This window comes from Lissotriton helveticus, chromosome 6, assembly GCF_964261635.1.
Source record: "Lissotriton helveticus chromosome 6, aLisHel1.1, whole genome shotgun sequence".
NCBI lineage: Eukaryota > Metazoa > Chordata > Amphibia > Caudata > Salamandridae > Lissotriton > Lissotriton helveticus.
The window spans coordinates 1,585,340,779-1,585,355,083 of record NC_136067.1 but is presented as its reverse complement, the minus strand read 5'-3'; the positions used below and the strand labels follow the sequence as shown (position 1 = coordinate 1,585,355,083).

Genomic DNA, 14,305 nt, shown 5'->3' with positions numbered 1-14,305 from the left:
GTGGGCCTATTATAGGCGTCGGTGACGTCAGCGGAGTCGCGAGCGAGGTCGTGTCTCTATGACGTCAGGACTCCACGTCGGCGCGAGGCTACGAAAAAAGAATTTCCGAATGTTGCTGACGCAAAGGGGTATTCACAAGGTGAGGAATCCACACGGCAGATGTATCTATCAGAAATGGTGTTTTTCAGGCTGTATGTATATATATATATATATATATATATATATATATATATATATATATATATATATATATATATATATATATATATATATATATATATTCGCAGTAATCGCATTTTGGATATTTGGAAATGTGGTTGACGTTTCGTTTTCGGCACCATCGGTGTTCAGGAAGCACGCCAGTACTAACACCAAACAAACAAAGGATATATGCATATTATTGGCTATTGCTCCGGGGTCCCGCACGTGGGCGAGACTATTCAGTGCTTATGACTATTGATGAGTATCCCCTGGAAGAGAATCTTTATTCTACACACGATAAAGTGTCATGAACAAGGCACTGAAGAACAAGTTACTTCCCTTCTGTAACAATCTTTCTGGTGGATACTCGAACAGTAGATATGCCCAGGTGCCAGACTGAACGTAGAGAATTTTGCAGCAGTGCTTCCACCTGCCACCAGGCAGTGTCATAGGGCTACAACATGCCTGCTCCATACCACCCTGGAAGTGACGGAGTGGAGACTGATATTAGCGCCACCCTTTCACTAACGTCAGTTTCTTGTCTTTTCCCTTTCCGTGCCCTCAGACATGGAGCGTACACGATTGTTGATAACAGCTGGCTAAGTACTAACTTGGAACCTTTTTAGATGTTAAAGAGGCCACTCGACAGAACGGGGAATTGGGAAAGCAATGAAAAATGTATGGTTCGAAATTATCCACGAGAAAGAATTACTGACCACAGATTGCTCACTAGACAACAGATGCCAAAGCATTACCACCTCAAGGTGAGGAGTGGTATTGTCCATGAGAACATGCACTAGACGGTCCTTGATGGACAGCAGGAAAGCCTTAAAGGCCAGATGAATGGCTCATAGTTCCAAAAAGTTGATGTGGTGCTGGCCCTCCAATGCAGGCAGGAGCCCTCAGATCTCCAACAATATTAGCTGTGGGTGGAGAAGGTAGTGTGGCTTGCCACAGGATAGATTCTGATCAGACAGCTACCACAGAAGTTTACAGGCCATCTCCTCCAAAAGCTGGAGATGTCAGACTGGCCTACTGGGACCTTAAGTTCCATTGTTGGGCCAGTATATTCCACCAGATGTAGAAGACTATCATTGTAGACTCTTCACATGTTCCACCGATGGATTAACATTGTCTTTCAGGTCTACTAGACATTGGGTATTTTTGGGTTAGGGAGGGCAATCTTTCATGCTCTCTGTGCCTAACAGTGCTTTAGTTTATTTAACTCCTGGAAGGAAGCCACTGAGAAAGTTTGACAGACATTGATTCTAACAAACTGATGTGCAAAAAGGCTTCCAAAAGTGTTAAAGGCTGCTTGTATAAAGATCTTGGAGAAGCTGCCTAAACGGTAATGGAGAGGCTTGTTACCAGAAAACTTTGAGGGGTTGGACATTGAAGCCTTTATCACTAGAAAATGTTTGCCTGGTTTTACTTAAACTGCCACTGCAACCTCAGCACTGGACAGACCTGGATCAAACGATCCCAGTTTTTGCTAATTTGCTGATGGGGAATATTCTGCTTCTCCAAAATTGGACTCATTTTCAAGCAACACTGGAATTAAGAGAATGCAGAAAGACACAAGCCCAGCAGGACAGTGAAAAGTCTTACTGCTTCGATGTAGAAAGTGTTGTGCTAATTAACAAAATCTACATAGTAAGGGTTGTTTTTTGTTGACAATCTTAAAAACGCTAGAACCAAAGTCAATATCGGAGGGTTGATTTCCGCTGGTTTCATCAGAGCACCTTTCAGAACCAGCAGTGAAAGCAGAGTATTATTACCCTGAATTGGTAGTGCTTACTGTCTACCATGAAACAAGGCACATATTGGACTGAGGATGACTGGGTAGATGGGAGTAAGCATCTTCCAAATCAATCTAAGCCAGGAAATCATCTGTATTTTTGAAGCGAAAGATCACCTGAAGGGTGGCATTTGAATGCCCCTGGTAAGATCCCATTCCCCCAACAGGAAGTTCCTGGGATTAAAGTGACCTCCCCGCCTCCAGTGTTTCTGGCACATGTCCCCCTGCTCTTTTCAGAAGCAACTTTACAATATCCTTCTGGGCGTTTGTGCTATGTGTTTCGGGTGAATTCGAGAGCAAGCCTGGATATATCAAGCAATCATCTGTCTGTTGATCTTTCCAGTCTGACACATGGCACTGAATCCTGAACATTATTCATCTAATGTTCTCCCCTCCAATACCCCATGGCTTGCTTTGCTCTGTAGGAAAAGTATGTACAGCAATCATAGAGCGCGTCCAGAGACGTTACCGTTTTTGAATCAGTCCTTATTGCTTGTAATGCGTGGAGCACGTTTTGTGAAGAGATTCTGCTGATCAAAACACACGTCATCTCTGACCTGAAAGTAGGATTCCTGAGCCATTCAAATCTCCATAGAACTGCTTCGAATTCCAACTTTGCTTCCCTACTATAAGAGAAATCCTGTGGATACAACATCTACAGAAGCATCAATGATCAAACTAGATGGATGCAAATTATTGAAATCTTTCTATTAGGCTGACATCATTTGCGGCAGAACAGTATGCAGGTATTTAACAGAACATGGTCTTTAAGGTATATAGAATTGATTTTAATACTGAATGAAGAACACCAACAAGGGATAGTAAGACAGCAAGTTGCTTTTGAACTGTAGATGAGGAAAACAGGAGGTACTATATAGATTCCAGCAGTAAACACAGATTACCATAACCATCACTGGACAAGGAATTATAGACCGAAACCCCTGCCACGGACTGCAGCACATTCTGCTTTGAATGACCAAATAATTATGCTTCAGTTTTCTCATGCCTGTCACATAGCACACCATTAAAGGTCATGAGCATCTATAATATGTGGTGAACGTATTCAATAAGCATAAACGTATTGACATTCTAGGAGAAATTACTACAAACAAAAATTGCAAATGATAAATTCCTAAAAGGGTTTATAAACCTTATAGGCTCATAGTTATAATGAAGATTTAGGTTGAATTTATTAGCTGATAATCTAAACTGAAATGTTGTTTGAGCCTAAGTGAACACCCTTATGTTCACATTAATGGTTCCCAGCCTGAAATCAGGAAATAATTCTAGCACGTGAATCTATGCAAGATCCAATTCTGGAGAACGGTCATCAATTTACACATGCCTCTTTGTCAGTCACAAATAATGTACTATCTTCAATGAAACTGTGAAAGTTACTACTCTTGTTTCAATGCAACTCATCCTTTTATAAGGCTGAAAATCGAAAGCCGCTCTTTATTCCACATAAAAAGTACACTTACATTTAATATAAAATTCATTACCCATCTCTCACCATTCGTGCAAAGCATGCAGAAAGGATTCCACTTCCAGATCCTACATCCAGCGCTTTTGCTCCTTCGTACAGTTGGTCATGAAGAAGCTCTAGTGCATAGGCGTGCTGAAAACAAAGAAAATATTTTTCACTCTGCAATGCAGTCCAAGGTACATATTTTACACACTTACACCAAAATAATTAAATAATGTATTAAGAACAGTCAATAAAGTGTATGTGCTCTTAGGCAGCATTAAACAAATGACTGCTTTCTGTAAGAAACTGGGTGCTTGCCAAAAGCTTAGGCTTCTTTAATTTGTTAATAAATGAAATCCATTACATAAGACAAATTAGTTACGAGATAGGCTACATTTGTTTTGTCAAGTCATTTTCTCTAACTTGAGCTGCACACAACCAAAGGACTAACGTTTTTATTAGATACCCTATCAGCAATGGTGCAATACAACTGCAAAACAGAAAGTTACTTACCTATAATACTACTAGTAAATGTATCTTACTACCAAGATGCATACGTAATGGCCACTACGTGTGTATCACGATTTTTTTAGAGTAATCGTACATTAAAGCAAACTTTTCACTCACCTGTTAACAACATATATAAGCAAGTTATCTCTGGAACATATATGCTGCTTTCTTCATGTTGGAATGGCCCTCTTGTACATTCCACCTGGGTAAAAATGTTCTTACTCAACGCAGAAAGGCCTCTGAATAGGAAGGGGTCTGGATTTCCTATAGTCAGACTCTCAGGATATATTGTTTGGGGCTAAGGACAACAAGTTTACATGCTTTTGTCCTTGGGACTAGTAGGTTCAACCCCCTGCAGGACAAACCCTTTGGCTGCCAGTTTACAATACCACATTATGGATCAGGGAAGGATTTTGTCTGCAGGTAAGGAAATGATTTGCGTCCATATGTTACTGCTATTCGAACTTGAATTTATGGTTCATTAATACAAAGTCTTTCTTATTAGCATGAGCGCTCGAAGGAAATGTTGTAAGGTCAGTCTGCACTACTGACAGTAGTTCCAATGTAAAAACGAATACACTTGTTTGCAAAGTTTATTAGAACATTGGAATGTTGGGAGCAACACTGAAGACAATGGAGTGCTCCCTGCTTCTACGGGCCAGTAAAGACCCGCAGAGCAACATTCCAATGTTTTACAAAGGCCTCTCGGACCGCGAGGGGATTTAAATCCCCTCGAGCTTCGAGAACCTTTGTTTTATTTGTTAGAACATTCTGGTCTCTAGTGGCCAAAATGTTCTAATAGCCTTATAGCCCTTCGTAGCAGGGCGATACCGGCTATTAAAGTCCTGTCCCTTGTTAAAGGCCCTCGCCTTTGGCTCGGGCCTTTAATAGCCAATATAGCCCGCTACGGCGGGCTATAAGGCTATAATAATGAGACTACATACAATGCTCCCAGAATACGCTCTAATTTAATGCAAATATCTGGAGAAGCTGAAAAGCAATACAAATGATTCTTTGCTTTCAAAATAAAATGTTCACAAAACACAAAACAAAATGCAACAAGAGAAATAAAACGTTTTGCCAAACTAATGTGAAAGAGCAGAAGCCAGTCGATGGATAAAGAGATCATTTTAAAAAAAAGTTCTAGGTTAACTCAAGACCTAATTAGGGGACCTAATTAGGGGCCCAATTATTAAATAATGTCACAAAATTACAACTATGGAATATGATGTCCTTGCATTAGTGCAGGTTTACGGATTTCATGAATTCACAAAAATTTACAGAATTAGGCCAGGAAATAGTACTCCTAGAAATATCTGTGAACTGCTTTTAAGCACAAGCAAATATGCAGTTGTAGGTTTGATCATGTGACAATCTATTTAGCATACACAAGTACACTTTCCCTACAAACACTTTTTTTTCTTTTAAACCAACCCTGGTAGAAGTTTAACTTCTGCCATTCTCTGTAGTAAATGTCAAGCCTCTCAGTCTGGGAAAAGATTAGAGAGGAGCTGGCGAAATACCCTAATACATGCAAATTAGTAGGTTTGCGCACACTCAATAAGGCATTTTAAACCTCAAACTATTGCTTTAGCCTACCTCCAGACCCAATATGTAGATCTCCAGAAAGGTGGCAAAATAAGGAAATTCAACCCCTACGAGCACTGGAATAATCGGAAAAGCTAATATCAGTGCTTCTATATAACGAGATTGCTACCAGAATTGGTCTCTGCACTACGTGGCACCAAAGGGACGAGTGGATTCTTTTTTCAGGACAAGTACATTTATGAAGTCACCTGTCCCATGGACAAGAAGATATTTTATTAAATTCCACACCTCGGATAGGTCTACTGGAATTTTATATTTCTACACTGGTACATTATTTGATAAAAGGCCATTTCCAGAAATGGCCCAGAAGTAATACCATGAGCCTGCTATCGCTGTGCTTACCAGCACTGTAATGCCTGTTCTATTTGCACTACAACATTATCTAGGGTTGCCCTATATGTCATGTGCCATATCCACTAAGCACGGATCACTTGCAGAGTTAGTAACGTTATGGGAGAACAAATATACAGCATTTCGATGTTATTGCTTATAAATTAGATCTTTATACAGCAGGAAATCAGCATAAATAAGTTAACACCTCAAATAATTTCAGCTGCATTTGAGATATTAAGGGACAACAGCGCTTCTGGCTGTGATATATTGTGGGAACTCCTTCCGGGGTCTCAGGTCAATCAGGGTTATAGGCTCCCATTCTGGAAATATGAGTGTTTTACCACTGGTGCCCTGGGTCTTAATCTTACTATTGAGCCCAAAACTGAGCTCAGGTACTCCTCCTTGGCACCTGACCCCAAGAAAGCGAAATCGACCAGTCCAAGCTTTGTTTAGGAAGGTGGCGTGGGGTTATAGGTCCATAACTAGACTGCTAAGTCTTGTAACTGGAACTGAATCTTTGCAGTTTTCTAATCTTTTTATTCGCTGTTTTTATTTTCCAAAGTCATCAAGACTAAAAGGAAACGCATCATATTCCACACAGAAGACTGATAATCAATCAAGACGTAGAATTGATTAGAAAAATGCCACTAATAAATCACAGCATCTTGGAATAAAGGTAAAACTCAAACATGAATTCTTTCAAATGTTGTTTGTTACCATGATTATTAATAGCCATTTCCATACCAGAAAAATAAATGTATATCACCATTCTTTCACATCCAACGGGTTACAGTCTAGCCACAATCTTGCAATCTGACATCTAGGATATCAGCATAAAAGACAATACCCCTAAATCTTACCAGAATGATTTCAGAATACCCTAGCAAAATTTATTTGGGTAACATGGCAATTTCTAATTTTAACAGTGGGCCAAGCTCCTATTCCATCTGTTGCCATTAGTTCTGTACAGTCTGCCCTGTAATAAATATGTGGACTGTGTTAGCATAATCAGCATAACATTTAGTACATTTTGAATCAGCCCAATATCCCCACTTATGCAGCCAATCCGGCGTGTGATAAATATTCTGAATACAATTGTAAGGGTACATTTTGAGTCTAAAAGCATTCAGAAGCTTATGACTTAAACATTTGCTGTGCTGTACCTGCTTGGGTAAAATTAGTTTGAGGAGCTTCCAGGACCATCCGTCCGCATATTTTTAGATCGCTTCTACAAACAAAGAGCATGAACCTTACCAAGAACGCCATTATGTGTTGAAGACAGCAGATATTCTAAGAAAGTAATGAGATTCTGATTGAACACTTGGCCTCTGAAATAATCCCCGATCTGCAAACTACTTAATACATCTCAAGTCTGGAATTCAATAGGTTGATGACAATATATTAAATTGGAGTGGAGAACGGTCTACAAATAACTGGCCAACCATTTATTTTGTGCATGACCGGCTATGGACTAACCCATCTGCTGAAAAAGAGTGAGAAGGATAAGTTACTTACCTGTAATCCTAGTTCTCTTCCAGGGGTATCCTCATCAAAGTCATAAGCACTGAATATTCCCGCCCATGTGCGGGACCCCGGAAACAATATAAAAATATATATGTATAAAACACATATATCTCGCTCCACATATATGTATGTACATATATCATTTTTCTCACATCAATGCAGCCCCAAAACTGAGGCTAAACAATGCAAACACATATACATGAACTGCAATTAGTAAGGAATCAAAAAACACATTAGGTCAAAAAATCCTTGAACTTTGTGTTTTAATGAGTCAAACCACTCATAAATCCTGAAAATTGCTTATAAATAGACATTGTTAGCCCTCAGGCTGCATTGCAAAACAATATCATAGAAAATGAAACCATTTTCACAATAACTGGCACCGTGCCTTTAAGGCAGCCATGACCCCAGGCTTCCCATCATGCCTCAGGGGTGACAGTTAGGTCGGTTGTTCTTTGCATAACCCTGAAGACAGGGCTCAACCACAAGATTGAAAACAAAACAGTACCAAATCTCATTTACCTGGGGAGGCGGGTGGGTTGCTTATGACTTTGATGAGGATACCCCTGGAAGAGAACTAGGATTACAGGTAAGTAACTTATCCTTCTCTTCCAGGGGATCCTCATCAATAGTCATAAGCACTGAATAGAATAGCAAGCCCATCAACCACCTGCAGGTAAATGAGAAGTACATGACCCAACCAATCATAACAGCCAAAAGAAATTCTAGCTGTTAAACAGATTCCTCAGGGAGGCCTGGCCCACCTGGGTATCTGCTCTCGTGTCAGAATCTAGACAGTAATGCCTGGTAAATGTATGGACAGACCTCCAGGTCGCCGCTTTACAAATCTCAGACATGGGCACATCCTGCAGGTAAGCCGCCGTGGCTGCTCTACCTCTAGTAGAATGCGCCTTAGGGGAACCCCCTAAAGTCTTCTGTGCCAATTGGTAAGCAAGCTTGATACACGAAACGATCCACCTGGAGATAGAACGTTTCGAGGCTGCATGACCAGTCCTGATCGAACCGTAGTTAACAAACAATTGATCAGAATGTCGAATAGACTTGGACCTGTCCAGATAGAACTTTAAAACCCTTTTCAGGTCCAGAGAGTGTAATGCCCTCTCAGCTGGAGTAGAGGGATTAGGAAAGAAAGTGGGTAAAGAGATAGACTGATTGACATGAAAATCTGATACCACTTTAGGCAGGAAAGAAGGATGCGTTCTAAGCACCACTCTGTTCAGGTGAAAAACCGTATACGGTTCTTTAGTACATAGGGCCTGAATTTCGCTCACCCTACGGGCTGACGTAATCGCTATCAAAAAAGCAGCTTTCCAGGAAATATGCTGTAAAGAAGCTTTATGAATAGGCTCAAAAGGTGAACCCATCAATTTTGATAGGACTAGGTTCAGCTCCCAAGGCGGAGCAGGAGGCCGAACAGGAGGATACACTTTCTTTAGACCCTGCAGGAAATCTTTTACTGCAGGAAGCTGAAAAAAAGAAGTTTGTGAAGGTGATCGCCTATAAGCTGTAATAGCGGCCAAATGCACCTTAATGGAGTTAAACTTCAAACCTGCTTTAGTCAGGTACAACAAGTATGGGAGAACTGCTTCTTCCTGACTTTTTACCGGATTGTGACCATTCTGCATGCACCACATATAGAATCTCTTCCACTTGCATGCATACGAATGTCTAGTGGAAGGGCGTCGTGCTTCTTTCAGAATGGCCATGCAGTCCTGTGGCAGCCCTAGATGGCCGTACTGTATGACCTCAGGAGCCAAGCTGCCAAGTTCAGTGACGGAAGGTTGGGATGGTGAATCCTCCCGTTCATCTTCGACAACAGGTCCTGCCTGCATGGTAGCCTCTTGTGAGGAGACACTGATAGGTGAAGTAGGTCTGTGTACCACCATTGTCTCGGCCAGTCTGGGGCAATCAGGATCATCGTTGTGCACGAGTGGTTCAGCTTGCTCACCACCTTCGGGATCAGCGGAAGGGGTGGGAAGGCGTACACAAACAGCCCCGACCAGTCCATTAACAGAGCATTCCCTCTCGTTCCTGGTCGATAGAACCTGGAGGCGAAGCTTGGGCATTTGGTGTTTTCGTCGTCTGCGAAGAGATCTATTGAAGGACGACCCCAAGACTGGAAAATGTCGTCTAGCACTTCGTCGTTGAGAACCCAGTCTTCTCTGTCTTCGAAGTGCCGACTTAGAGCGTCCGCCCTCACGTTCTGCTCTCCTGGGAGGTGGACTGACTGAACAGACAACTTGCGAGCTAGAAGCCAATGCCAGATGCGCTGAGCTTCCAGAGACAGAGTCCTTGATCGTGTTCCTCCCTGCTTGTTTAAATAGTACATCGTGGTGGTGTTGTCCGTCTGTACTAGAATCATTTTCTCCTGAAGCGAGGGAAGGAACGCTTTGAGAGCCAGGTGAACCGCTCTCAACTCCAGCAAGTTGATATGATAAGTGCTTTCCTTGGGAGACCACAGACCCTGCACTTGTAGGGGTCCCATGTGCGCTCCCCATCCTTGCAATGATGCATCTGTGATGATCGTTTGTGTTGGAGGCGGTTGATGGAAGAGAACCCCCATCTGCATGTTCTGTCTCTTTGTCCACCACTGGAGGGAAGATTGAGCAACCTCCGACAAAGTGATCCGATCGTCCCACTGATCTGAGTGTTGGTCCCATTTGTCCTCCAGATCCTGCTGAAGAGGACGCATCCGAAGTCTGGCGTTCGGCACTAGGAAGATGCAGGAAGCCATCGACCCCAAGAGCGAGGCTATCTTCCGCACCTTCTGGGACCTGTGGAGAAGAACTTGTTGGCACTTGAGGGCTATCGAAAACTGTCTCTCCTCCGAAGGAAACACTTTTCCTACTTCGGAGTCTAGCAGAGCTCCTAGGAAGTGGATCCTCTGAGTTGGTTGTGATACAGACTTGTTGAAATTGACATGTAGACCTAGACGTTGACAAAGTTCTATGCATGTCTTGAATTGATTCCTTACATTGCCTGGAGTTGGACCTTTCAACAGCCAATCGTCTAAGTATGGGTATACGAAGACTCCCCTGCGGCGTAGAGCTGCCGCCACCACTGCGACACACTTGGTGAACACTCTGGGAGCCGACTTCAACCCAAACGGGAGGACTTTGAACTGGTAGTGAGAGGTCCCCACCCGGAACCGAAGGAATCTTCTGTGATCTTGCCGTATTGGAATATGGAAGTACGCATCTTGAAGGTCCATCGAACACATCCAATCCCCCTGCCTGAGATGTGGATATATCTGATGAAGCGCCAACATGCGAAACTTTTCTTTTCGTACATGCAGATTGAGTGTTCTCAAGTCCAGAATGGGCCTGTATTCTTCCTTCTGGCCCTTTTTTCTGACCAGAAAATACCTCGAGTACACTCCTTTCCCCCTTTGGGACACCGGAACTCTCTCGATGGCTTCTTTCTCGAGGAGTGTAGCTACTTCTGCTTTTAACCTTTGTAGCTGGTGACTTGATGTTGACATCGGGGAAACGTGCGGAGGTAGACGATGGAAACGAAGACAGTACCCATTCTGCAGCATAGACAACACCCATTGATCTTTGGTGATGGCCTGCCACTCTGTCCTGTGATGCGCAATGCTTCCCCCCACTGGAGTGGGCAACGGCGCTGGGGGAAGTGAAGACTCATTGCTTCTGCTGCGCTTTATTGAAGTTGTTGCCTTGGCGCTGATTTCCATTTCCCTTGGAATTGCCCTTGCCTTTGTACTGTGTCTTTTGCTGGCCCTGCTGGTTCTGGCCTTTCTGCCATTGAGGGGTTTGAACCCTCTGCTTCGAATAACCCTTGTTGTTCGAACGGAATTTCTTCTTAAATTCCTTTTTCTTCTCGAGTCCCACCGCTTTGAGAGTGTCCAACTCGGTCTTCATCCGCTGCATTTCCTCATCCGCACTTGCCCCAAAGAGAGATGTGCCTGAAAAAGGAAGGTTCAGGATTCTTGCTTGAGCCTCCGGTTTTAATGCTGTGAGGCGTAACCAAGATGTTCTCCTTGCTGTAACTCCGTGCACATAGCCATGTGCCGCCAGAGTTACCCCATCTGCTGCCGATCCTATAATCTGGTTGGAGACTTGACTGCCCTCCATCAGAACCTCCTCAAAGTCCTTTCTGTCTTCTTCAGGGAGCTTTGCGGTAAATCTCTGAAGTGAGTCCCACAGAGACCTGTCATACCTGCCGAGCAGGGCTTCCGCGTTAGAAACCTTGAGGAAAGAGGCTGAGGTGTTACACACCCTTCTCCCCCATGAGTCCTGCACCTTGCTATCCTTATCCGGAGGTACCGTGGATGAGGAAGCCACCGCATTGGATTTTCTTGCCGCCGTAATGATCACTGAATCTGGCGGGGGATCAGCTTTGAGGAACAGAGGATCCTCTTCCGGAGGACGATACTTTTTGAGAATCCTCGCTGGAACGGACTTCACCGTTGCCGGAGTGAGGAAGACTTCATTCACATGTTCCATTATACCCGGAACCAACGGCAACAACGGTTTGGGTGCTGATCTATGTTGCAGGGTTTCGAATATGACAGTCGTCTTGACTTGTGGAGCTGTCATCGGTACTCCCAGTTTCAGGGCTCCCCTGCCCAAGATATCTTGGAACGAGAAAATATCCTCAGTTGGAGACACTCTTGAGCGTGGACTGTTAGTAAGAGTCGGGGAGTAATCCCTGTGAGATCGTGTTCTCGACGAACTTGAAGAACTACTTGTCCTCCTGGGCCTAGTTCTTCTGCTAGAACGCGTCTTGGAACGAGATCTCTCTCTGTGACGAGAATGTCTCTTGCTTGAGTGTTTAGAACGAGACCTTTCTCTGCGAAGAGGTTGGTCTCGATATCGCTTTAGGCGCTCCGCCGTCTCCTTGTCCTCTGCCCAGTGGTGAAGAGGTCTATTCCACCTTGGGGAAAGATGAACAGAAGGAGACTTGTGGATGGGATCCTTCTCAGGTGTACGCGACCGTTGAGGTCGTTCCGTTCGATCCTGTTGCGATCTTGCAGGGGATTCGGACCTCCCCCTATTAGATGCGCCGCTCCGTCCATCCGAGGATCTGCCACTCCGAGATGATGAGGATGATGAGGAAAGACTCACCAGAGATCCAGAGGGAGACCTTGAGCGAGATCTTTCTTCTGCAAGTCTCCGTCTCTTGGCGGGGGGATCCTGCACTGGTGATTGTTCCACCTCCGCAGCCGATGCTGAACCTGGAGAACCCAACTGTGGCTCTAGGGCATGAGTCTGGACTAGCAAGGCACTTCCCTTGTCCCGAACCACCTCCTTTGATTTTGTAGGAGTAAAGTTCTTTGTTTGAGAAGAACTTCTCTCCCTGGATCTTTGTTGATCCCTCGACGGTGGTTGTATCGACGCCGAGCGCCGAGCAGGAAGACGCTCCCTCGACGTCGACCGTGATTTCTCCGTCGACCTCGGGTGGCCATGGCTGTCCTTCGACGTTGAAGGCTGGCTGCTCGACGTCGATGGAGGCTGTTTCGACGCCGATCGCCGTTGACTTGATGGCGACTGGGCGTGCCTCGACTCCAAATGCCGCTCCGACGTCGAACGCTCTCGTCCAGGCGTCGACGTTGGCTGCATCGACGTCGACCGATGATGTGTCGACAGAGGCTCCCTCGACGTCGAACGACCATGGCTAGTCGTCGACGGAGGATGGCTCGACGTCGAACGTCGATGGACCGACGTCGACGGAGAATGCCTCGACGTCACAGCATGACGATGCTGTTTCGACGTCACACGGCTCGCCGTCGAGCTCTTCCGCTTCGACGGCGACCTGTCCCTCGACGCTGACTGAAGCGGAGGTACCTTCGATGTAGACGCTGAAGACATCTTCTTCTTCGTCGCCGTCGACTGCTTCTCCAACGCCGATCCCGACGTCGAATGTGAACCAGTCGGGGCTCCTCTCGACGTCGACCGCGTCTTCCGACTTTTCTGCTTCTTGGGAGATCTTCCTCTCTCAGAAAGCCCATAAGCTCTAATCCTCTCTCGATCCTTAAGAGTCCTGGAAGATAAAACCTGGCAGTGTTCACAGGTTTTAGAGGAATGAGAGTCTGGTAGGCACAGGATACAGACTGAATGAGAGTCAGTCTTTGCCTTTTTCCTTCCACATGAAGGACAGTTGTTGAAGAGAGAAGGCATCTTTGACAGGAAAAATACCTTTTTTTAAGCACAAAAAGTGTTCAAACAGCACTCTATGTCTAAAAGACGTCGAGTGAAGTCAAAAATTCTAGTAAAAGCTGAATATTTTTTGACAGAAAGTCAAAAAGAAAAGGAGCTGTTTCACCAGGGTCCTGACTGAAGGAGCCGGAAAGAACAACTGACCTAACTGTCACCCCTGAGGCATGATGGGAAGCCTGGGGTCATGGCTGCCTTAAAGGCACGGTGCCAGTTATTGTGAAAATGGTTTCATTTTCTATTATATTGTTTTGCAATGCAGCCTGAGGGCTAACAATGTCTATTTATAAGCAATTTTCAGGATTTATGAGTGGTTTGACTCATTAAAACACAAAGTTCAAGGATTTTTTGACCTAATGTGTTTTTTGATTCCTTACTAATTGCAGTTCATGTATATGTGTTTGCATTGTTTAGCCTCAGTTTTGGGGCTGCATTGATGTGAGAAAAATGATATATGTACATACATATATGTGGAGCGAGATATATGTGTTTTATACATATATATTTTTATATTGTTTCCGGGGTCCCGCACATGGGCGGGAATATTCAGTGCTTATGACTATTGATGAGGATCCCCTGGAAGAGAAGCATGGTTTATCCTTGGGGCTCCTTATCCGTGTGCCTCAGTAGCCCGGTTCGTCGTCAAAACAAGCCTGGGGCGCCGTA

General features: G+C 44.3%; 1 protein-coding gene across 4 annotated transcripts in view; it reads right to left on the bottom strand.

Annotated features, from left to right (window-relative positions):
• The window catches only part of LOC144763614 (protein-L-isoaspartate(D-aspartate) O-methyltransferase), a 243,623-nt gene that overhangs the window by 143,846 nt on the left and 85,472 nt on the right, over positions 1-14,305 (bottom strand). For all 4 annotated transcript variants that reach the window (XM_078649378.1, XM_078649377.1, XM_078649380.1 and 1 more), the window contains exon 4: positions 3,513-3,617. In XM_078649378.1, the coding sequence (XP_078505504.1) occupies positions 3,513-3,617 (105 nt within the window). The remainder of the gene's footprint in view (positions 1-3,512; positions 3,618-14,305) is intronic.